Raw genomic sequence first — 26,955 nt, forward strand, 5'->3', positions numbered from 1 at the left:
TTCCCCATAGTAGGGGAAAGTTTGCAATTGAATCACACTTTTGACCCTGGATTTTATGGTCAACACAAATTTGTAAGTCCTGTTCATGTTGCTTTTAAGATATATCTTCCCGTTCTGTGCCTACATAATAGTTGATTTTATGGACTCAAGAGTAATGTGTTATGGTTTTCTTTGTTAAATTTCATATAGTTAATTTTAAGCTCTTCTCTCAGTACCTTAGCCCCAACTTCTGGTTTTACTCACTTACCTAACTTGGAATTTAAGATCATCTTTCATTGAAACCTAAATGCAACTAGTAGAAACCCTTGTCTCTTTGATTTTTTGCTGTATCCACTACCATACCAATCTTCATGCCTAGATATTTTTCATTGGCCTTTTGGGCAACCTCTACTGAGGTGCTCAGTATTAATAAATTGAGTATAGTAGAAACCTATGCTATTCAAACTCAACTATCCTTTCACTGCTACTTATTCATCTTTTAACTCATCTTTTATGATAACCTATCAAATTCTTTATTGCAACTATTTTAAACATTTTCCAAATTGTGATAAATTGACGATAAGGTCACATATTCTTCCTTTCCCAGAATACATGCTTATTTTCAATGTGATTCTTGTAGGTCCTCCCATCAAGAGGAGGAGTCTATTTCCCTATCCTTTGAATCTGGGCTTGGCCATGTGACTTGTTTTGGCCAATGGGATGTTAGCAAACATGAGGCAAGCAGAAGCTTGAAAAGTGTTTGTGCATTGGAGCATGCCTTCTCTTCCTGCTTTTGAAACCCTGTGACTGCCAACATTTGCAGAAGCCTGGTCTAGCCTGAATGACTAGCATCATATGGCCCAGTTGCCTCTGCTGCCCAGGCTGACAGCCTGTCTACCAGTACCCACGTGAGTGAGGCCATTCTAGATCAACCAGCCAACCAGCCTGCCTGCCCAACCTAGATTCATGAGAAAACCCAGCAGAAATCTTCTAAGACAGTCCAGACCAGAAGAACTGCCCAGCTGATACACAGGTCCATGAGCTAAATAAATGGTTCTTGGTTTAAGCCTCCAAGTTTTGAAGTGGCTTGTTGTGCAGCAAAATCTGGACGATACACATACATTGCAAGCCTCATCTTTCTCATCTTTGTATACCTACAGAACACAGAGCATGGCATATAGCACACACTAATCAATATCTGCTCAGTGAATTACTGAATTAAAGAAAAAAAAGCCTCTATCATTACATTCTCTGTGCCACCTCAAAATTTTTCTGCATCGTACTCATTTCTGCTTAAAAACTAAGGGATATAGTTGAAAAACAATAATGCTAAAGGTTTTTAAATAAGTATGCATTTCAATTAGGTTAGATAACACTAATTGTCAACATAGAACCCACATGTCAAAAGGTGGCTTGTCAGTCCATCATGGTACACCACAATTCTTAAATATTCATGTTTTCACTTGTGCTGGTTGCACAATATACATTTATGTACAGGCTTGTTTTCTCTGCTTCTGCTTCTGACAGGGAGCATGTGCAGGAACGCTTGGTGACTGCTGTCGGCCCAGCAGCTGCCACACTGCTCTTCTGCCTGGTAAAGAATGTGAAAATGCCATGCAAGCCTAGGGTATGACCTTATGAATGAATCTGCAGTTATGCTTACCAAGGCCATGCCTATGTGTAGACATAGGAGGCATCACACTCCAAGTTTTTGTTTTGGGGTTGTAGCATTCTACAGTATTCAAAGTCTTCAGTCCATCTCTTCCTCCAACCACATACAGTTTGTCATCTAACACTGCAACGCCGAACTGCAGCCTCCTCCCATTCATATTGGCTACAGGAGTCCACATATTTGTACGGAGATCATATTTTTCAATGCTTGTTGCTCCTTAATAGTGATAGATAGAAGTTAGGCAAATAAAAAGCTCACCATGCTTGAGTGTTTTATGAAATTAGACATACAAAAGTATATTGTTAGCAGTGACAGTAATACATTTAATAAATTACAATAAGCCCCTGCATGAGCTTGTCCTTGCTTGTATCTCTGTCCTCATCTCCTACTATTCTCTAGTACCAGAGTACACCTGGCTCTGGTACTAAGAGGTCAAATGAGAAAGGATTATCTGTAAAAGGGGGCTGAGTAGCAACAGCCAGAAGTGGGAGGAAAGCAGGGTAGTTTAGCACCGTGGAAGCCAAAGTAAAAAAGTGTATAGCTGCTGAGAGTATCAAGCAAGATGAAGACTAAAAAGTATGACTGGATTTAGCTGCATGGAGGTCACTGATGACTTTAGGCAGGGTCCCTTGTTTGAGCAGTTGAGACATGATTGAGAGGTGAGGAAATGGAGACAGTGAGCATAGACGATTCCTCTAAGAAGTCTGGCTACAAAAAGGAAGAGAGAGATAAGAATTACTCAGTGGAGGGAGGTTTCGTTTTGTTTTGCTTTTAAAAGTAGAAAAACTTGAGTCAATGGGAAGGATCGAGTTGTGGGGAAGGAAGATGAAAATACAGGAGATGAAGGGATCCTCATTAATGGTGGGAGGTTCCTGAAGAGGCAGGAAAGGGCAGTATCAGGGCACAGGGGAGGGGCTTTGATAGGAGGAGGGAGAGGATACACACTCCACTGCAACCAGGAAAAAGACAAGAGCATAAGTGTACATCAAGTGCTTTGGGAGCTGTGAGAGTGGAAAGTTTAGGGAATAACTGCTGGACAGTGTCTACATTTTTTTCAAGAATTAGAAGAGCCGAGGAACTCTTCTGTTCTCTTTATGAGGTAAGAATAGTGGAATTAAGAAAAAAAAAGACCCACTCCTCTAAAACAAACAAACACCCAACCCCCAGGTATGAAGAGTTCAATTAGTATCTACTTTACTTCTGTCTTCTAAGCTTCTAATACAACATGCTATCAGTGCTATTCTTACAAAATTACAATCAAGACAAACATTTATTCTAAAGTATTTGCTACAATTAGGTCACCAGAGCACAGATGCTATTGATATCTCCTAAAATTTATAGTTTTGCCATATACATATATGGCAAGAAACCTTTGAAGGTTTATATATATGTGTGTGTGTAAATATATGCATATATATAAAATATTTTTTTCTTATATATTTGAGTTTTATTATTTTTTATTTACTTTACAAAAATTTTAAGTTATTTGCAATAAATACCAAGTCTTTTTCCATCTTTGCATTCTCAGTGGCATATAATAGACTCCACTGTATACAGTAGCTGTTCAAAAACATTTTTGAGGACTTCCGTGGTGGCGCAGTCGTTAAGAATCCGCCTGCCAATGCAGGGGACACGGGTTCGAGCCCTGGTCTGGGAAGATTCCACATGCCGTGGAGCAACTAAGCCCGTGTGCCACAACTACAGAGCCTGCACTCTAGAGCCCATGAGACACAACTACTGAGCCTGCGTGCTGCAACTACTGAAGCCTGTGTGCCTAGAGCCCGTGCTCCGCAACAAGAGAAGCCACCGCAGGCTTCCCTGGTGGCACAGTGGTTGAGAGCCCACCTGCTGATGTGGGGGACACGGGTTCGTGCCCCGGTCTGGGAAGATCCCACATGCTGCGGAGCGGCTGGGCCCGTGAGCCGTGGCCGCTGAGCCTATGCTTCCAGAGCCTGTGCTCCGCAACGGGATAGGCCACAACAGTGAGAGGCGCATGTACCGCAAAAAAAAAAAAAAAAAAAAAAAAGATGATGTGGTACATATATACAACGGAATACTACTCAGCCATAAAAAAGAACGAAATAATGCCATCTGCAGCAACATGGATGGACCTAGAGATTGTCATACTGAGTAAAGTAAGTCAGACAGAGAAAGACAAATATTGTATGACATCACTTATATGTGGAATCTTCAAAAATGGTACAAATGAACTTACAAAACAGAAACAGAGTTACAGATGTAGAAAACAATCTTATGGTTAACAGGGTGAAAAGGGGATAAATTGGGAGATTGGGATTGATACATACACACTATTATATATAAAATAGATAACTAGTAAGGACCTACTGTATAGCACAGGGAACTCTACTCAATACTCTGTAACGAGTATTACTCTTTTCTCTATATGGGAAAAGAATCTATAAAAGGAGTGGATATATGTATATGTATAGATGAATCACTCTGCTGTATACCTGAAACTAACATAACATTGTAAATCAACTATACTTCAATAAAAATTTTAAAAATATTTATTTTTCCATTCCTTCCAATAAAGGATTATTTAATACCTTTTGTTGAATCCATTCCTCCAACTGCAAATAATGTACCAACAGTTGACTTCCTAGGTTTTGTCCGAGGACTCTGTAACATGGGCCGTCTCTCTGGTAGTAGGTGATACTTCATTGCTTCCATAATTAGTTTCTGACATTGTATATCATCTCGAAAAAGTGCATTATTTTCCATGTCTGCTAGGAACTAGAAGAAATAGTATGTGTATTGAATGACCAAGAAAATAGTAAGGCTGAAAGAATAAACTAGTTCACAAATGGAAATGATCTCATTAAAAAAAAAATCCAAGGGACTTTCCTGGTGGTCCAGTGGTAAAGAATCTGCCTTCCAATGTAGGGAACGTAGGTTCAATTTCTGGTCAGGGAACTAAGATCCCATATGCCGTGGGGCAACTAAGCCCACGTGCCACAACTACTGAGCTTGCGTGAGCCTCAACTAGAGAGCCTGCATGCCGCAAACTACAGAGCCCACGTACCTTGGAGCCCACGCGACACAACTAGAGAGAAGCCTGCGCACCACAAGGAAAGATCCTGCATGCCTCAATGAAGATCCTGTGTGCCGCAACTAAGACCCAATACGGCCAAAAAAATTAAAATAAATAAATTTTAAAAATTAAAAAATAAGATAAAGTGAAAAGTTAAAAAAAATCCAAGTCTGGACATCTATTTTTAACAAAAATATTCAACATTTACAAAATTTACATTTCATTGAAAAACAGAAACTGAGGAGAAGTGGTATGCTTTAAAATCTTAATAGTGCTTATCTCTGGGTAGTGGGGAAAGTGGTGTTTTAAATAATCTTTCTTTGTATGTTTCTATATTTTCCAGATTGTCTAAAATAAATCATTTTACTCTTTAAGTTAGAAATAGTTTTAACTGAAGAATAATAAGTAGGAGTTGACTAATTAGACTGCATTTATCTGACCTCTCTAAAGAATGTTCAACCAGCAACCAACAGCAAAAACAAAACTTGCCAATTTTTTTGAGCAGCAAAGAACTCCAAATGGTGATTTATTCTAAATGAATTAAAATTCCTTGTACTTCACTGAATCCTACTTTTTTACCTATGTAATTTTATGTAAATGCATAAATATGGTCATACCCTGCCTTTTAAAAAATTACTTTTTTTTTTTGTACTTGGTTCTCCATCCCCCTCCCTGCCCCTTTATTGCCTTATTTCTTTCATTTAGGATATTGAGCCATATGAAATTAATTTTTAAACAGGAGATGAGTTGAGAAATATTTTTTCTTCCAAATGAATAGCTAGTTCTGTACTGGCACCACTTACTAAATAATTCCCTCCATTTCCAACTGAATTGAACCTTGGTCATAAATAGTCTCAGGATATATGAGATCTGCTCTTTAATCCTCTAATCTATTTGTCTATTCCTTTTCTAATACTATATTTTATTACAGCATCTATATGGCATTTCCTGCTTATATGATATAAATCTACCCTCACTATTCATTTTCCCAGTTTTCTTGGCTATTTTTTTTTTTTTTTTTTTTGCGGTACGCAGGCCTCTCACTGTTGTGACCTCTCCCGTTGCGGAGCACGGGTTCCGGACGCGCAGGTTCAGCGGCCACGGCTCACGGGCCCAGCCGCTCTGCGGCATGTGGGATCTTCCCGGACCGGGGCACGAACCCGTGTCCCCTGCATCGGCAGGCAGACTCTCAACCACTGCGCCACCAGGGAAGCCCTTGACTATTTTTGAGTCTTTACTTTCCATATAAACTTAAGACAGATTTATCTAATTCCCCTTTGCCATCTTGATCCTGTTGGCATTCTAATATGAACTGCATTCAATTTATTAATTTTGGGAGAATTTACATTTTTATGATGCTAAGTCTTTTTGTTCAAGATGCCTTTCCACTGTTTATAGCTTTCTTTATATAGGTACTATTATGCCTTTTTAAATTAAATATGTTCATTTTATATTAAATGTATTAAATAATATATTAAATATATTTTAAAAATTATTTTTATTGCTATTGGAAATAGATTTTTGAATTTCCACTTTACATATCTTTTGTCATTGTATACTTGTATCATAACCTACAACTTTACCACATTCCCTTGTCAAACTCTAGCTATTAGGCATATAATCATAATAATCACCAAACAGGGATAGTTACATCTTATTCTAATATGTATGCCAATTATTTCATTTTTATTTTATTATTGTAGTTGCTAAAACCTTCAAAGCAATGTTAAATAATTACGGTGATATAGAGTATCCATTTTTCTGGTTTAAATTGATATGTTTTTAGTGTTTCACTATTTAAGATAATAGTTACTATAGCATTTAGTAATCCATCTTTATTATAGATAGGTTGTTTTCTTCTCTCCCTATTTTATGTTAGAGTTTTAAAATTAAGAATGGTTGCTAATTTTTTCCAGTATCTTTTATACATCTATTAATATGATTATTAGGCTTTTTCTCCTTGAAGTTACTGATATAATTACCTTGACAGATTTCCTAATACTCAACCATTCTTGTATTCCTAGAAAAAGACCTTCCTAGTCATAGTGTATTATCCTTTTGATACACTGTAGGATTGTATTTGATAATATAAGGTATACTTTATATATTTTATAATTCACCATTTCAAGTATACAATTCAATGATTTTCAGTAAATTTACCAAGTTGCGCAACCATTATCATAAAACAGTTTTGGAACATTTTCATTACCCTGATTAGATCCCGCATGTCTGTTTACTGTTAATCTCTGTTCCTGTCTCCTCTTCCAAGCACTAATCTGTCTCTGTAGATTTGCCCTTAGATGTTTCGTATAAAGAGAATCATACAATATGCGGTCTCTTGTATCTTGCTTTTTTCATTTAGCACGTTTTTGAGGTTAATCAATGTGTAGCATGTATCACTACTTCATTTCTTTTTACTGTTGAATAATAATTCATTGTATGGATACATCACATTTTGTCTACCCATTCACCAGTTGATGGACACTTATATTGTTTCCAGTTTTGGGCTATTAGGAATAAAGCTGCTAAGAACATTTGTGTGCAAGTCTTTATGTGGATATATGTTTTCATTTCTCTTGGGTATATACCTAGGAGTAGAATTGCTGGGTCATGTCATAAACTTATGCTAACTTTTTAAGAAAGTGTCAAACTGTTTTCCAAGGTGGCTGCACTATTTATATTCACACCAGCAATCTATGAGCGTTCCTGTTTCTCCACATTCTCACCAACAATTATTACTGTCTTCTCTTTTTAGCCACTTGAGTGGGTGGGAAATGCAGTTTTACTTTGCATTGCCTTAATGGCTAATAATGTTGAGAGTATGTTCATATTTTGATAATGGAAGAGAAGGAAGAGTCTCTAACAAAAGTCACTGTAAAATAGTTTGTGGCATTTGGAAACTGAGAACAGCATGCTAAAGGCAAAAAAGCCAAATTAAGACCTAAGTCTCAGGACCTAAGCCAGAGTATAAATTCTGGTATTAATTATTCTATATTATTCTGTGCACACAAAATATAGTTATACTTGCTAGAGAAGCCATTAATGAATATGCATTGAGTTGGTTCATTTAGATTAATCTTAGTGTTTATATTACTTCGGTTATATATAATTGCTTTAGTCCTTTGAAAAAAAATAAATGTGAAAAAATTATAGAAAGTAAAGTCTTGTGAGACTCAATAGTTACTGCAATATGAAGCAAAATATATTTCTTAGCATGCTGACATTATCTATAATTTTTGAACAAATGGAATTAATTATATTTAAGTAGAGAGATGAAATAATGGAAGGAAATATGCATCCATTAATCTAAGTATCAGATTAATCAAATAGAAGGTACCAGATATCATTTGGAAAATCATTCAGAAGGTACTGATAAAGCACTACAAAATACAGACTCTCATATACTCTTCATTTTAGGTGAATACTATGTACCTTCTCTGCCATAAAAGAATGGCAAATTATTAAAATGGAAACATTTAGAAAATAGAAGAAACATTTTCCATTTGTAAATTTTTATCTTCACTCACATACTTGTTCACTATATGACTATTTCACTAAAACTGTCCCTTCAACTACTACTAAGAGTGAAAAACAGAATGTGAATGATTTATGAACTCTACAGCCTTTAAAAGAAGTTTTTTTTTTACAAACTTGCAAAAAAAAGTTTTTACAAAACTTGTAAAATAAAATACTAAATATAAATACTGACTCGTTTTATATTTCTGAATTTTAGTAAAAAACAATAATGAGAATTGAGAACAGAATAGTGGAGACCAAGACACTTGTAATACAGGGTAACCATTGGGAACATTAAGAATTTAGGTGCCAAAATCTTTAAAATAATGTCCTAATGCAGTTGACCCTTGAACAACATGGATACAAAACACACAGGTCCACTTATACACAGATATTTTTCAGTAGTAAATACCACGGTATTACACAGTCCACTGGTTGAATCCACAGATATAGAGGAACCTCAGATATGGAGGTTATACGTTATACACAGATTAATCCCCATGCTGTTCGAGGGCCAACTGTATTTCTATGAACATTATTTAAAATGGGATCAAACAGAAAAGTCTGAAATGCTTTCGAAGGTAAAATAAAACTACACACACACTTGTCTTCTGGATTATTCAGAGTTTAAAAAAAAAAAGCCACGCTAAAATGATCATTTGGATGAGGATTACAATGATATATATGATTTCCTATATCATTTTAAGGAGACACTACAATAAAATTACTATATGTCAGTTGAACTCTTTCTAGTTAGGGTAAATAGAATGTTTCTTATCAATGGAGTAGGGTAAAACCTCATTGAAAAAGGAATTATTTCACAAAAGTAAACTCATTAGGTAACTGGATCTAATGTCAATTAAAAAAAATTAGTCATTTATTTGATAGGCACTAGACTTCTTGTTTTCATTTTTCACTTTTGTTTTTTATTGAAATATAATTGACAGAGAACATATTAGTTTCAGGTGTACAACATAATGATTTGAGATATGTGTGTATATATATATATATATATATATGAAAATGATCACCACAATAAGTCTAGTTAACATCCACCCCCACAGAGTTACAATTTTTTGGTGTGTGATGAGAACTTTTAAGATCTTAGCAACTTCATCCTTTTCCTATCTTTTAAAATAAAACATTCAGAATACAATCCAACATTTTCTTGATGATTTCAGAGTCTACTTCAATACTTCATCACTTGACAACTCTAAGTCTGCAAACTTGCCCTTTACTTTTAGCAAGGGAGAAAAAAAAAACCTGCTAGTATCTCTAAATGCCATGATGGTGCAACAGAGTATTACCACTGCAGAAAAGAAAAACAGTGCTCCAAGAGGTGTTATTAACTTGTTTAAATTATACAGAGCAATGTGGCTTCCATCACAGCTACTCATCAAGCTAAGACAGTGGTTCTCAAACTTGAGTGGGCATCAGATGCACCTGAGGGCTTATAAAATACAGCTGGCTTGTGTTTTAATAACAACCCCCAGAGTTTCAGATTCAGTAGGTGTAGACTGGGGGCCTAATAATTTTCATTTTAAACAATTACCCATGTGGTGCTGATCCTATAGTTGGGGATCACACTTTGAGAACCATTGGGCTAATCCAGTGGTTTTTCCATCCTTATCTGTCTTCTCTGTAGTATCTGATGATGTTAAAATTTCCTCCTTCCCTGGTGGTGCAGTGATTAAGAATCCGCCTGTCAATGCAGGGGACACGGGTTCGATCCCTGGTCTGGGAAAATCCCACATGCCACGGAGCAACTAAGCCCGTGCACCACAACTACTGAGCCTGCACTCTACAGCCCACGAGCCACACTACTGAAGCCTGCGGGCCTAGAGCCCGTGCTCTGCAACAACAGAAGCCACCGCAATGAGAAGTCCATGCACTGCAACGAAAAGTAGCCCCCTCTCGCCGCAACTAAAGAAAGCCCACGTGGCAAAGGAGACCCAATGCAGCTCCCCTGCCAAAAAAATTTCCTCCTTCTAGAACTTGCAATCTCTTTTTAATGGTACTACAGGTATTTAGGCAGCTTTGGGACTACCACTAAATATTAGTAATTCTTAGGGTTCCACCCCTAGTACCCTCATGTTCTCTTTGATCAGTGTCACTCTCTTCCCCTTGGCTTCAACAACATAAATAAGTAGTTTTCAAAACTTCTTAGACTCTAAGAGGATTCAAGGTGTCGAGAAGCTCTGGGAACATGGTTCTTCTACTTTCTTCCCCACCTTCAAAATCAGCTCTTCATCCTGTATTCTGTCTTAATCAACAGCACCTTCATCAACCTAGTTGCACAAATCAGAATTATTCTGGACCCTTCTTTTTTTTTCTTTTTTACCCCACACCATTCAGTTGGTCATTAAGTTGCATCAATTCTACCTTCTAAATAGCTCTTGATTCTGGTAATTAATTTCTCTACCTCCACTTCCAGAAAGTGATTAATTCACTGGTCTGAATCCAATAGCCTTCCTAGTGTATTTCTACTTTGACTCCTCCAATCCATTCTCTGCAATGCAGTTATAGGATCTTTCTAAACTAAAAGGATAATTATGCCATTTCCTACTTAAAACCCTTTAGTGCTTCCTCACTGCTTTTAGGATAAAATCCAAACACCTTAGCATGACTGAGTTCCTTCACGATCCGGTCTGTTTACCTCTCCAGACTCATCTCTCAACATTGCCCTTTTATTTCTGTACTCTAGCCATGCAAGCTATCTTCAGATTCCAGAACACGAATTTGCTCATGGCTCTATAACTAGAACCCCTTCTTCCTTGGGCTATTATGTCCATTCTTTTGGGTGGCGAACTCAGCCTGCAAACTGACTGACACTTCAGAGGTTCTCCTAGCTTCCCCACCATCGGTCTGGGTGGGCCACTCCAATTATTTTCATAATACCGTGTTTATGTATAGATCACAGCCTTCATCTCATTATATTGTAATTACTGATTTATTTTTTATTTATTTTTTATTTTTTTGTGTTTGTGGTACGCGGGCCTCTCACTGTTGTGGCCTCTCCCATTGTGGAGCACAGGCTCTGGACATGCAGGCTCAGCGGCCATGGCTCACGGGCCCAGCCGCTCCACGGCATGTGGGATCTTCCCAGACCGGGGCACGAACCCGTGTCCCCTGCAACAGCAGGCGGACTCTCAACCACTGCGCCACCAGAGAAGCCCCGATTTATTTTTTAATCTATTTCTTCCTCCACCTGATGTCCCTCCCCCCACCTCGCAAATTTACACAAAGTACATTCAAAAGGCAGAATAGTTCAGTGGAAAAGGCATAGAACTTTATTTGGGTTCAAGTCCTACCTCTGTCTCATAACTCTAATATATGATGTTAGCCAAGTAACAAAGCCAAAGAAAACTACAACGCAGAAGGGATTCATGCAATCACTTTGCGATTTTGTGCATATGGTTTTACTTTTTTGGTCTGTTACTTCATTTGTACAACAGGTGTTAGACTAAATGTTCTCCAAAGTGCCTTTCAACTCTAAGATCTTATGGCTATGATTATCAGCAGTATCCTGGATAAAAGAAATTTTAAAGATCTCTTAGAGTCATGCAAATATAGTATCATAAATATTTGAAGCTACAGGACTGAAGTAAATTGTCAGTTTACTTAATTGCACAGATTCTTTTCAAAGTCCACTAGGATTTTTCAGATTTTATTTTCTTTCATTTAGAAAAGGATAAGAAAAAAATTCTGTTGTATATCAGCAAAAATAGTCCTCTCATCTTTAAATCTGATTTTAAGAGAAATGTTTTATGATGTTATTGTTCCTGAATTGTCACCAGTTCGTGTAGTTTCACTCCTATGAATTCAAACAATATTCTATCTGTGAAGAGAGGTCTTTCTTATAAAGCATCAGCACTGATTTTTGTTTCTATAAGGTAGAGAACAAACAGTAACTTTTGCTCACAACAGATGGAAATAATATATAATGCTCAAGATAAATACAAATAAAATTAAACTCATGGCACTTTAAACAACAACAACAAAAAATCTGATCTCAAGCAGTAACAACTCATTCTTTCTTTACTTTCAAGGACTCTATTTAAGGCCTCAAAATAAGTAGCAAAATATGCAGAGGAAATTTTTGTATATTCCAGCTGAAACTGTAAAAAGGGGAAACTATGCATGTAAATATGTTACTGATTGCTTTGAATATACCAACTAGATATCTCAATTCTAAAATAATGGTAATAATTATACTAATATTATTTATAACACATTTTATTTCACAGAGCACTTTTCTGATCCTCATAAAAATCCTGTGAGATAGAAACGATGTTATCTCCACTTGACAGATGAAGAAACCGAGGTAAGTGAATTTGCCAAGTCACCGAGTTTTAGGATGTCAGAGCCAGAACTATTAACATGTTATTAATTTATATACCATCAGAATCCAGCATTTAGTGGATACTTAATAAATGTGTGGCAAATGAATTAATCTAAATTTTCTGGTTCCTAGAGTCCAGTGTTTCTTTCATTAGCAGCTTTATTAATTCTTCAGTTGCTAGGATAGGTCTGCAGTTGCTAGGATAGGTCTGCAGCTGAGTCAAATAAAATTACTAACCTCAAAGCAACAATGTTACTTAATGGATGCAATTTAGATAGTCAGACCTTCTGGGTTGAAAACAAACAGAATTTTATTTTTGCTACTTTTCACCTTAACATTTCATAGGAATATATATAAAATAACCATATTGAATAGAATAAATAAGCTCATATTAATGTAATTAATAGATAAGCTCATATTAGTGTAATTAGCATAAAGTGAATACAGTAGTCCCTCAGTATTCTGGGGACACAGGGTTGGTTCCAGGATTTGTGTGGATACAACATTTCACCTCAAATATGTAGTATTTGCAGATAACATCTACACAGTCTCCTGTATACTTTAAATCATCTCTGGATTACCTACAATACCAAATACAATGCAAATGCTATGTAAATAGTTGTAAATGCAACGTAAATGTTATGTAATAGTTGCTGGTACAGGATAGCTTCAAGTTTTGCATTTTGGAATTTTCTGGAATTTTTTAAAAAATATTTTCAATCTACACTTCACTGAAATTAAGATGCGGAGCCCACAGATGTGGAAGGCTGACTACTCAAAGTTGCAGCAATTACTGTTGTTGAAATTATGACCTTGATTTTAAATAATCAAAAATAGTTTACCTGTGGCGCAAGGAGAGGTAGCCTAATATAAGCCAAAAGTTTACTGAGATCTTTCCGTCTCTCTTCCAAATCATGACGGACCCAAGTAAGAAGTGCATTCAATATCGTCTCCTCACTAGGAATGTTCATGTCATCACTGGCCAAGAGCTTTGCAATTTCACTGGCTGGTAATAACACAAATTCCTGGTTTCGAATTACTTCCATGAAATGTTCCTAGAGGGAAAAAGAGCATATAATTGATATTGTTTCTTCTGTCCATCACAGTTTAAAAGAAACTAAACATTTTTTAATTAGATGCCAAAACACAGTTTATACTTCAGCCCTTCCTTACAATGTATTATTGCCTGCAAGGGAAAAAACACAGCAGAAAATAACATTTAAACTGTTAATTATGTTGTTAAAATTCTTATTTCTATGTAAGTAGAATTAAAGCTTTGTATCATTTATTACAATTAAAAAATAAATTTGGGACTTTTAGGCATTGCTTTGCTCAAGTTAGGGAATAGTTTTGGCAAGTCTTTCAAAGGAAGATAGAAAAAATGACATAGACACTTTGTATGATTAACATCAAAAGTGAGTTTAGATTTGTGGTGCAGAAGATTTTGGCCAAGAGGGGAGCAAAATACCTGGGTGAGAATGAAGTTATTTCTCTTACCCAGAAATGGCCTCTAGGGTGGCTAAATTTCCCAAGACCATTCTGAACCACGGAAGTCTTCTCAGACTGCCTGGGAAGAGAATGTGTCCTTAGAGCTATCCATGAGCCAAACTGGCCTTTAAAAGTATTTTAATATTATTTATAAGACCACCAAGGATTTTAGGTCTGATTTGAAAACTTTAATCTCTTCTTACATGATTTATGTACAAAGTTCTTTTGGTCTCATAGGAAAAACAGCCAAAACAAAAATGTTGACCTACAGTACACTGGGACTCCAGAGCCTTAGACTGAAGATGACTCAGTTCTGGCTACATTCTAGAATCAGCCTCTTTATAATTTGAAATGGAAGATAAAAATGCCCTTAGATAACTTTTACTAGGCTATTATGCTAAACAATCTAAAGAGAAGAGAAATAGTCTTCTGTTGTAAAAGGTTACAAGTCTTAATGCATGGGCTGCTTACACAGTTATAATACAAACGCAAATGCTACAAGTATTGTCCCTTAATGTTTTTCTTATGCTTCTTAACGTACTATGGCTGTCTCAGCATACAGTTTTAATAAAAAAAGCTAAGGCTGTTTAAATCAGAGCTATTTAAAAATAGCTCAAGATATTTAAATTAGAGCTAGAGATAAGGACTATCAACAATTATCTTCTATATTAAGATGAAAATTGTATTTTCCACATAGCATCCAGTAACCCAAGTTAGGTACTGATCTAAGATATATCTTGGGTTGACATTTCACTCCTTTCCAAGAAATTCTTAAGAGGAAAACCATACATGAATAATTAACTACATTCAATTGCCTCAATTCATCACGATTTGTTAAAGATGCCCAAATGAATCTGTTTTAATATGACTGATTATCATTTTTCAGAAATATATTTTAATAAAACCTAAGGGCTGGAATGGCTTCAAGCAAATTGTACTACTCAATTGTATACCGACATTATAAAATGATTTGGTAACACACAGCAAGAGCTATAAAAATGCTGAAGCTCTCAACTCGTAGTTATACCACAAGTAGTTTAATCCTTAGTAAATAATTCACAAGAAGGGGAAGAAAAAGCTGATGCTTCTCTAATGGTGCTTCTTTGTATTATTATTTATAATAGTAAAAAAATGGGAAATAGCCTAAATGTCCAGCTCTAGGGGGTTGTAACTCAATTGACTATTATTCAGGCATTAACAATTTTAGGGACAAAGACCACATAGATAAATGGAAAGATATTTATTATATAATGTTAGATGAGATTCTGAAGAAATCAAAATAATATACATTTCTAATTGTTCAAAAGTGTAGTGTATAGCACAGTCAACAGTTATACAACACTGAAGTAACTACTGCCATACTTTCAAATGGAATTAATTGCATTTTATCAATGAGAAAAAGATTATATAAATATTCATTTAATTAATAGTTTATTTGTTGATATATCTATTTCAGAACAATGCCCATTCCACTCTGGTATAATTTCTATTAAGTGAAAATGGGGTTTTTCAATACCTTATAGAAATACTACTGAACTCAAGGTTAAACACAAAGTGCTTTTCAAAAGTATTAATTTGGTTTTGAAGCAAGTATTTTAGCAAAATTCAATGTTTTTTACAGGTTTTCTAGAACAAGAAACAAAACTTAAAATTGTAAAATCAAATGTTTGTATTTATTTTATCAATCCACAATAACACTCAATATTTGTAATGACATAACCAGTCTTAAGATTTTTTTTGTAGAGGTTACATGATGTCTTCCAGGTCACGTTCAGTGGCAGTCAGAACAAGAACAAAAGTTTCCAGATTTCAGGATTACAAGAAGGAACTTTTCATCCTTTTCTATTTGTATTCGTGCAGGATGAGTGAACATCCCAAGTATGTGCACTATTTGCTAATTGTGACAGTTGATTTCACTCTGTGGCATTGTGCTTACTTCATATTTTAAATCCATTTTACGATACAAACAGCTATCATGCTACCAAACACTTGCTAGCATTATGCTCTTTCCTCCTTTGGAATAGTTTTCAAGCACATGAAATTACTGAGGGATTTATTTAAATTGAAGACTGAATTTTGCTATACATTTTGATTCCGTTCCCACAGCAACAACTCAAATCACACAACCTGCCTCTAAATTACTTATTGTTATTAGAATTCAATTTCACGTCTCTGTTGAAACTGAATAATGTCAAATAATGGCCTTGGGGAGAAAAAAACTACCACAACTAACTGGCTATGAAAATAGCTTTATAAACATCGAGCTAATTTAAATTTAATTTATATCTAAGCCTTAAAGGAGCAACTGTGCCTCTACTGTAAAGAACAGCAATGACCTAAATGCATACAAATGTTTGCATGTGAATAAAACTCCTTCTTAGGTAGGTAAGAGATATTACGTAAATTATGTAATGATTACAAAGGAAAAAAATCCACCTTTATTTTATTTATATTTATCTTATTCGAAAAAATATTTGAACCTGAGCTGTAAAAGTTAAACTAAGAAATCTACAGAGAAGAATAAAGACTGGGGGGGAAGATAACTTCAACCACCAGAGGGCAGAGAGCAGAAGCAAGAAGAACTACAATCTTGCAGCCTGTGGAATGAAAACAACATTCACAGAAAAACAGACAAAATGAAAAGGCAGAGGACTATGTACCAGATGAAGGAACAAGAAAAAACCCCAGAAAAACAACTAAAAGAAGTGAAGATAGGCAACCTTCCAGAAAAAGAATTCAGAATAATGATAGTGAAGATGATCCAGGACCTCGGAAGAAGAATGGAGGCAAAGATTGAAAAGATGCAAGAAATGTTTAACAAAGACCTAGAAGAATTAAAGAACAAACACCTAGAAGAATTAAAGAACAAACAAACAGAGATGAACAATACAATAACTGACATGAAAAATACACTAGAAGGAATCAATAGCAGAATAACTGAGGCAGAAGAACGGATAAGTGACCTGGAACACAGAATGGTGGAATTCACTGCTGCAGAACAGAATAAAGAGAAAAGAATGAAAAGAAATGAAGACAGCCTAAGAGACCTCTGGGACAACATTAAATACACCAACATTTGCATTATAGGGGTTCCAGAAGGAGAAGAGAGAGAGAAAGGACCCAAGAAAATATTTGAAGAGATGATAGTCGAAAACTTCCCTAACATGGGAAAGGAAATAGCCACCCAAGTCCAGGAAGTGCAGCGAGTCCCAGGCAGGATAAACCCAAGAAGAAACATGCTGAGACACATAGTAACCAAATTGACGGAAATTAAAGACAAAGAACAATTATTGAAAGCAGCAAGGGAAAAACAACAAATAACATACAAGGGAACTCCCATAAGGGTAACAGCTGATTTCTCAGCAGAAACTCTATAAGCCAGAAGGGAGTGGCATGATATACTTTAAGTGATGAAAGGGAAGAACCTACAACCAAGATTACTCTACGCAGCAAGTATCTCATTCGACAGAGAAATCAAAACCTTTACAGACAAGCAAAAGCTAAGAGAGGGCTTCCCTGGTGGTGCAGTGGTTGAAGAGTCTGCCTGCTGATGCAGGGGACATGGGTTCATGCCCTGGTCCGGGAAGATCCCACATGCCATGGAGCAGCTGGGCCCGTGAGCCATGGCCATGGAGCATGCATGTCCGGAGCCTGTGCTCCTCAACAGGAGAGACCACAACAGTGAGAGGCCCATGTACCACAAAAAAAAAAAAGAAAAAAAGCTAAGAGAATTCAGCACCACCAAACCAGCTCTATAACAAATGCTAAAGGAACTTCTCTAAGTGGGAAACACAAGAGAAGAAAAGGACCTACAAAAACAAACCCGAAACAATTAAGAAAATGGTCATAGGAACATACATATAGATAACTACCTTAAATGTGAATGGATTAAATGCTCCAACCAAAAGACACAGGCTTGCTGATTGGATATAAAAAGAGACCCATATATACGCTGTCTACAAGAGACCCACTTCAGACACATACAGACTGAAAGTGAGGGGATGGAAAAAGATATTCTATGCAAATGGAAATCAAAAGAAAGCTGGAGTAGCAATACTCATATCTGATAAAATAGACTTTAAAATAAAGAATGTTACAAGAGACAAGGAAGGACACTACATAATGATCAAGGGATCAATTCAAGAAGAAGATATAACAATTATAAATATATATGCACCCAACATAGGAGCACCTCAATACATAACACAACTGCTAACAGCTATAAAAGAGGAAACAGACAGTAACACAATAATACTGGGGGACTTTAACACCTCACTTACACCAATGGACAGATCATCCAGACAGAAAACTAATAAGGAAACAAAAGCTTTAAATGACACAACAGACCAGATAGATAAGGTACTTGTAGGACATTCCATCCAAAAACAGCAGATTATACTTTCTTCTCAAGTGCACACGAAACATTCTCCAGGACAGATCACATCTTGGGTCACAAAACAAGCCTCGGTAAATTTAAAAAAACGGAAATCATATCAAGCATCTTTTCCAACCAGAACGCTAGAAGATTAAAAACAAATCACCAGGAAAAAAACGTAAAAAGCACAAACACATGGAAGCTAAACAATACGTTACTAAATAACCAAGAGATCATTGAAGAAATGAAAGACAAAATCAAAAAATACCTAGAGACAAATGACAAAGAAAACATGACAACCCCAAACCTATGGGATGCAGCAAAAGCAGTTCTAAGACGGAAGTTTACAGCAACACAATCCTACCTCAAAAAAACAGGAATCTCAAATAAACAATCTAACCTTACACCTAAAGGAACTAGAGAAAGAAGAACAAACAAACCCAAAGTTAGTAGAAGTAAAGAAATCATAAAGATCAGAGCAGAAATAAATGAAATAGAAACAAAGAAAACAACAGCAAAGATCAATAAAACTAAAAGCTCGTTCTTTAAGATAAACAAAATTGATAAACCTTTAGCCAGACTCATCAAGAAAAAGAGAGAGGGGACTCAAATCAACAAAATTAGAAGTGAAAAAGGAGAGGTTACAATGGACACCACAGAAATACAAAGCATCCTAAGAGATTACTACATGCAACTCTATGCCAATAAAATGGAAAACCTGGAAGAAATGGACAAATTCTTAGAAAGGTACAAACTTCCAAGACTGAACCAGGAAGAAATAGAAAATGTGAACAGGCCAATCACAAGTAATGAAATTGAAACTGTGATTAAAAATCTTCCAACAAACAAAAGTCCAGGACCAGATGGCTTCACAGGTGAATTCTATCAAACATTCAGAGAAGAGCTAACACCTATCCTTCTCAAACTCTTCCAAAAATTTGCAGAGGAAGGAACACTCCCAAACTCATTCTATGAGGCCACCATCACCCTGATACCAAACCAGGAAAAGATACTACAAAAAAAGAAAATTACAAATATCACTGATGAATATAGATGAAAAATCCTCAACAAAATACTAGCAAACAGTATCCAACAAAACATTAAAAGGATCATACACCACGATCAAGTGGGATTTATCCCAGGGATGCAAGCATTCTTCAATATATGCAAATCAACCAGTGTGATACACCATATTAACAAGTTGAAGGAGAAAAACCATATGATCATCTCAATAGATGCAGAAAAAGCTTCTGACAAAATTCAACACCGATTTATGATAAAAACTCTTCAGAAAGTGGGCACAAAGGGAACCTTCCTCAACATAATAAAGGCCATATATGACAAACCCACAGTCAACATCATTCTCAGTGGTGAAAAACTGAAACATTTCTTCTAAGATCAGGAACAGGAAAAGGTTGCCCACTCTCACCACTGTTATTCAACATACTTTTGGTAGTTTTAGCCACGGCAATCAGAGAAGAAAAAGAAATAAAAGGAATCCCAATTGGAAACGAAGTAAAACTGTCACTGCACATGACATGATACTATACATAGATGATCCTAAAGATGCCACCAGAAAACTACTAGAGCTAATCAATGAATTTGGTAAAGTTGCAGGATATGAAACTAACGCACAGAAATCTCTTGCATTCCTATACACTAACAATGAAAGATCAGAAAGAGAAATTAAGGAAACAATCTCATTCACTATTGCAAAAAAAGAATAAAATACCTAGGAATTAACCTATCTAAGGAAGTAAAAACCTGCACTCAGAAAATTACAAGACACTGATGAAAGAAATCAAAGATGACACAAACAGATGGAGAGATATACCATGTTCTTGGATTGGAAGAATCAATATTGTGAAAATGACTCTACTACCCAAAGCAATCTACAGATTCAATGCAATCCCTATCAAATTACCAATGGAATTTTTTACAGAACTAGAACAAAAAAATTTTTAAATCTGTATGGAGACACAAAAGACCCCAAATAGCCAAAGCAATCTTGAGGGAAAAAAAGAGCTGGAGGAATCAGACTCCCTGACTTCAGACTATACTACAAAGCTATAGTAATCAAGACAATATGGTACTGGCACAAAAACAGAAATATAGATCAATGGAACAGGATAGAAAGCCCAGAGATAAACCCATGCACCTATGGTCAACTAATCTGTGACAAAGAAGGCAAGGATATACAATGGAGAAAAGACAGTCTCTTCAATAAGTGGTGCTGGGAAATAAGAATGAAATTAGAACACTCCCTAACACCATACACAAAAATAAACTCAAAATGGATTAAAGACCTAAATGTAAGACTGGAAACTATAAAATTCTTAGAGAAAAACATAGGAAGAACACTCTTTGACATAATTCACAGCAAGATCTTTTTTGACCCACCTCCTAGAGAAATGGAAATAAAAACAAAAATAAACAAATGGACCTAATGAAACTTAAAAGCTTTTGCACAGCAAAGGAAACTATAAACAAGACGAAAAGACAACCCTCAGAATGGGAGAAAATATTTGCAAACGAATCAACGGACAATGGATTAATCTCCAAAATATATAAACAGCTCATGCATCTCAATATTAAAAAAACAAACAACCCAATCCAAAAATGGGCAGAAGACCTAAACAGACATTCCTCCAAAGAAGACATACAGATGGCTGAGAGGCACATGAAAAGATGCTCAACATCACTAATTATTAGAGAAATGCAAATCAAAACTACAATGAGGTATCACCTCACACAGGTTAGAATGGGAGTCATCAGAAAATCTACAAACAACAAATGCTGGAGAGGGTGTAGAGAAAAGGGAACCCTCTTGCACTTGAAATTTTGGTGGGAATGTAAATTGATACAGACACTATGGAGAACAGTATGGAGGTTCCTTAAAAAACTAAAAAAAGAATTACCATATGACCAAGCTATCCCACTACCAGGCATACATCCTGAGAAAACCATAATTCAAAAAGACACATGTGGGCTTCCCTGGTGGCGCAGTGGTTGAGAGTCTGCCTGCCGATGCAGGGGACACGGGTTTGCACCCCGGTCTGGGAAGACCCCACATGCCATGGAGCGGCTAGGCCCGAGAGCTGTGGCCGCTGAGCCTGTGCGTCCGGAGCCTGTGCTCCACAACGGGAGAGGCCACAACAGTGAGAGGCCCACATACCGCCAAAAAAAAAAAGACATATGCACCCTAACGTTCATTGCAGCACTATTTACAATAGCCAGGTCATGGAAGCAACCTAAATGCCCATCGACAGACAAATGGATAAAGAAGAAATAGTACATATATACAATGGAATATTACTCAGCCATAAAAAGGAACGAAATTGGGTCATTTGTGGAGACGTGGATGGACCTGGAGACTGTCATACAGAGTGAAGTCAGAAAGAGAAAAACAAATATCATATAGTAACATATATATGTGGAATCTAGAAAAATGGTACAGATGAACTGGTTTGTAAGGCAGAAATAGAGACAGAGATGTAGAGAAGAAAAATATGGACACCAGGGAGGGAAAGCGGGTGGTGGTAGGATGAATTAGGAGATTGCGATTGACATATATACACTAATATGTATAAAATAGATAAGTAATAAGAACCTGCTGTATAAAATTCAAAAAACAACAAACAAACAAACAAAAATTTAAAGAGGGTACCAGTCTCCTTAAAAAAAAAAAAAAAGGCTTGGCGGTGGGGAATATTTCAAAGGACTTAAAAGATGTTAAGCTAATATGATGCTAGGTCTGTACAGTACTGCCCTGTCTACACAATCTCTATTTTTTCACTTGAAACACTTTGACATCATAAATAAGAAACATTTCTAAGAAGCGATTACACCACGGGGAGAATAAAGGTTCTGCTTTTGCCTGAGTGCTTTTGCTCACTCACTTAGATCACTCTGTTGAACAGAGTAAATCTAAATAATGATGATGACGACATCATTTATTGACTGGGTATACTATGTATCAATCACTGTTTTAAGTGCTAAACTTCTATTAACTCATTTAATCCTCACATTAAGCCCATGAAGTAAGCAGAATTAATCTTCCTCATAGTTACAAATATCTATTCTTATAATTTTTTCCAAATCTCTATTTCTCTAGTAGAAGATTCCTAAAGTACTGTTCAATCCCTTCACCTACAAACCAATTCAATGGAAGGAAGGGGGATGGAAGAGAGGGTAGACAAAAAAATATCTCCTAAATGTTGACTAAATCAGTAACATGGATAATGATATACGTGTATGTGAATGTTCACATTCTTTCTTCTCTCAGAAGCCGTATTGCCCTAAATGAAGCATTTAAAGCAAAAATTTCAATCACTGCCCAGGTGTGAAGACCCACGTGTAGCAAGATGGTCGTTCCTTAAAAATCCACACACCTCTGTTCCCCAAATCCTTCTACTATTAAGATGGTGGAGGCTGGTCCCAACAGTATGCCCTCAACATGCCCTTATTTTCTTGCTGTCCTAGATCAATCTATATCCATTATCCTCCAGGCTTCTGAATCAGAACCCCCTGTGTTTTACTTTGAGCACATAATTTGCTACAATTAATAAGAACATTTTTCTATGTAGCTAAAGACACTTCTAACATATAGTCAGATTTATCCTTAATAAAAAGTCTCCCTTTCATCCTCCTATCTTTACTAATACTGCACCAATACACTACAATCACCATCACCAACTTCCAACAGTATGTGGACAATTCTGAAATTCATCCATGTGCTACAAAATAAACTGTCTGGGGGAAATCCTGCTTTAAAAAGCAGCAGATCTGAAAATCTTGAATGGAACAGTCCTAGGCTACCGCTCTGCTTCTTAATACCGCCATGCTTCTTAATGGCTATAATAACTTAAGGCTTGACTCATAAATCCAGGAGAAATATTACTTGATGTTTTTTCCTCATAACTCAATGAAAATATGACAAACTACACAGTGAGCCTGAACCTCAAGACATATGGCAGAGCCATGGGAAGACAGCAACATGTAGATAAGCCTGCAACAATAAGGAATAAAGCAAAGAGCATATACCTTCTTGCTTTTCAAAAAATACATACCATAGTATAATTGTGAGCCACTTTATGCAAATCTGTACAACCTTGAGCATCAGCAAAAGAACGGATTCCAAGACAGTTGGATGGGTGAAGCTGTTTCATTAAAAACTTACAGCATGCTTCGACAACCTGTGAAAGCTGAAGAAGGCAAGCTGTAGATAACAGGCACTCAATATTATCTTCTTTTAATTCAAGGCGGCCTTAATGATAAAAAGAAATTCCATTAACTATGGAATTATATTAACTTTAGTTTATAAGGTAATTGGTGTTAACAGTAATAATTCTAAGCAAGAGCTCATTACATGCATTCCAGACATAGATGATTTAAGACATTCCAAAAAGAAAAAAAAGTACTAAACATGAAAAAAAACTATTAGCACTTTGTGACTTCTACTAAAATTTAAAAATTAATAGTTTGTTTCCAGAATTTTTAAAGAATGATTTAATTAGTAATATATCTATTACATATAACTAAAATTTTAAATACAATAATTAAAAAACATAACTCATCAAATTATTACATTAACGTTTTAAAATATCATTCAATAGCTTAATTATGATAACCATTTTAAAGGTTCTAATATAGAGATTTTAACCTATATACATACCACCAGGGGTGGTGATTATAACAGCAGAATTAACTGTTAGCTAAGGCAGGCTTTATTAAAAGCAGAAATCTGAAATCTAAATAATACAACTTACATTTAAGAAGTTTTAAATTCATATTTTCAGATTTATTACCTGTATATGCATACTGAATCAAGGACCATAGTGAATTCGGTTCTACACCTTCCATTTTTATTTCTTCTTGCCTTGCTTCCCTGACATCATTAGTAAACATGGCAGCAAAATAATCTGAGACAGAAGAGAGCACCAATCTATGAACATATTAGAAGAAAAGCAACAAATCAGTGACAACGTCAAAGCTGATGTTCATTAGTAAATGCTGCTGCTTTCTTTTTCCTTATTTTTCTTTTCCTTTTTTAAAAAAATTTTGTTACCCATAGAGAGTGTTTGGTACTGAGAAATGCATTTTAAGTTTGACCAATTGCTTTATGCTCTAGCTCCTTCCTTTGAGTAACAAATTACCATTACTGAAAATTTTCTGCTGACATAAATGATTTACTCATTCACTACTTAAATATCCCTTTTTAACATCCTGAAAAAGAAGCTACAAGCTCACAGCATTAAACTGATGGTTAAAAAAATGGGGGGAAGAATGCAAAGGTTCTTCTTTTTATCACTTTTGAAAATAATCTAAGTTTTGTTTTAATTGTAGAGGTAGTCAATACATGGAAGACATTTGAGACTGGTTTTAGGTTATTTAAAAAAAATATTTATTTATGTATTTGGCTGCGCCAGGTCTTCATTGCCATGTGTGGAATCTTCGTTGCGGCATGTGGGATCTTTTAGTTGTTGGCATGCAAACTCTTAGTTGCAGCATGTGGGATCTAGTTTCCTGACCAGGGATCAAACCTGGGCCCCCTGCATTGGGAGCACGAGTCTTAGCCACTGGACCACCAGGGAAGTCCCTAGCAGGTTATTTTTAAACTTCATGATTTTTAAATTATGATAGTATATTATAATGCTTGTATTTTGTTATAAAATTATATCATTATCGCAATACAAAACTATACTTTGTATTTTGTTATAATACATTATTATATATTAGGTATGTCTCTGTCCAAATTATTGATAGTCACATATTAAGCAAAATAGGTTATAAACATATGTATTTGAAACGTGCATTTTTCATTTGATAATATGTCTTGAAGATATTTTCCATATCAGCACACTTACACAGATTTACTTTATTCATTTGTTAAAGAAGTAGAAATTATGATACAGATAATAGTTGAAGCTCTTTCTATGCTCCTCTCTAATTCCCTTCACCTCTCTCCCCAGGAGGGCACTGCTGAATCCTACGGTTTGCCAAACTGCTCTCCAAAGAGCTGTGCCAGTTTAGTCTAGCACCAGCACTGCATAAGAGTTAACCTTTCCCCACAATACTGTCGATGTCAAAATTTTGGCCACCTGCAAGGTGTTAAATGGTATCTCATTGTTGTTTTAATTTTCATTCACCTGATTGTTAGTGAGGTTGAAGGTGTTTTCAAATGTTTTTTGGCCATTCAGGTTTCTTCTTCTGAGAACTGCCCATTCATTCAGTTATTCACTGAACAAATAATAATGCACACCTAATAAATACTGGGCACTGTTCTAAATACTTGAGATGTATTAATACCTTCTCTTATGGAGTCTTATATTCTACAGGGAGACAAATACCCAGCAGAAGTAAATTCTATAGTACATCAAAAAGTGATAAGTGCCATGGGGAAAAAAGCAGGGTAAGGGCAAATGGGGAGTGGGTTTAAATAGGTGGTCTCATGGGAAGGTGACACTTCAGAAAAGACTTGAAGGAGGTGCAGGAATTAGTCACACAGGTATTTGGGAACAGCATTCAGGCAGAGTAGCAGCCAGTGCAAAAATCCAAAGGCAGAAGCGGCATGCCTGCCACATGCAAGAGACCACAAGGGGGTCAGTGTGGTTCAAGCAGAGTGAGAAAGGAGGGCAGAATGGTAAAGAGGTAATGGCAGGCTGGATCACATAAGCCACTGTGAGGAAATGGGCTTTCACACTGTGACATGAGGAGGCACTGGAAAGTCTGATCACAGAAGCAACCAGATCTAAGTTCCATTTTAAAGGATCACTCAGGGAGCTGTGTAGAAAATGGAATGTAAGAGGGAAAAGTGCAAACAGGGAGACTAGTTAGGAGTTTCTTGCACTGGTAATCCAGGTGAGATGGTGATGGCTTTCACAAGCATTGCAGGTAAGGTAATGAGTTTTGTTTTGTAAACAGGGAATTTGAGATGCCTGTATGAAATTCAGGTTGGAATATCTTTCTAATAAACCCATGCTCACAACATGGACTTTCTGTCACAATATATAGTAGCATCTCAATAAATATATGCTGAACTGAGTAACTGAAAACTTGAAGACCAAGACCATTTTTTCTAATTTTACTTTCGCTTTTGAGGGTTTAACAAAACTTTTGGGACACAGTATTAATTAGTTTTGAAAGGTATTATAAAAAAAAACCTTTGGGATCATAATGGTGATTAACACTGAACAATTAAATATGTAATTATTAGGAGAAAAATAATGAATCGTTATTTATTTAACAGCTTCCATTTCCTTTTCTTACATCAAGAAGTAATACTTCATTTCTGTTAAAGGCTTTTATTCCCTAGCACCACTGCTTTTCATATTTCTTGGAGGCAGGCAAACAGAAGTTGGAATAGATGTGGCTATTTAAAAACTCAACAGTTTTGCCACTCCATTCCACCAGCCTTTTTGTTTCTAAATACTCAGAGCTCTAATTTCTACTGAGCTTACTGAAAGTTATTTAATAGGTGGAATGCTGCTCATAGTAGCTGAAATCTATACCAAACAATACTGATTTCAGGC

At 36.0% G+C, this 26,955-nt stretch overlaps 1 protein-coding gene across 1 annotated transcript in view; it reads right to left on the bottom strand.

Annotated features, from left to right (window-relative positions):
- KLHL5 (kelch like family member 5) overlaps positions 1–26,955 on the bottom strand; it is a gene marked incomplete at its 5' end in the record, with an annotated part of 55,362 nt that overhangs the window by 16,024 nt on the left and 12,383 nt on the right. The window contains 5 exons of the mRNA XM_082653903.1: positions 1,643–1,867; positions 4,219–4,405; positions 13,404–13,616; positions 23,494–23,690; positions 24,232–24,368. Of these exons, the coding sequence (XP_082510029.1) occupies positions 1,643–1,867; positions 4,219–4,405; positions 13,404–13,616; positions 23,494–23,690; positions 24,232–24,368 (959 nt within the window). The remainder of the gene's footprint in view (positions 1–1,642; positions 1,868–4,218; positions 4,406–13,403; positions 13,617–23,493; positions 23,691–24,231; positions 24,369–26,955) is intronic.

Source organism: Grampus griseus (assembly GCF_964374135.1).
Source record: "Grampus griseus genome assembly, chromosome: 4".
NCBI classification, from domain to species: Eukaryota; Metazoa; Chordata; class Mammalia; order Artiodactyla; family Delphinidae; genus Grampus; species Grampus griseus.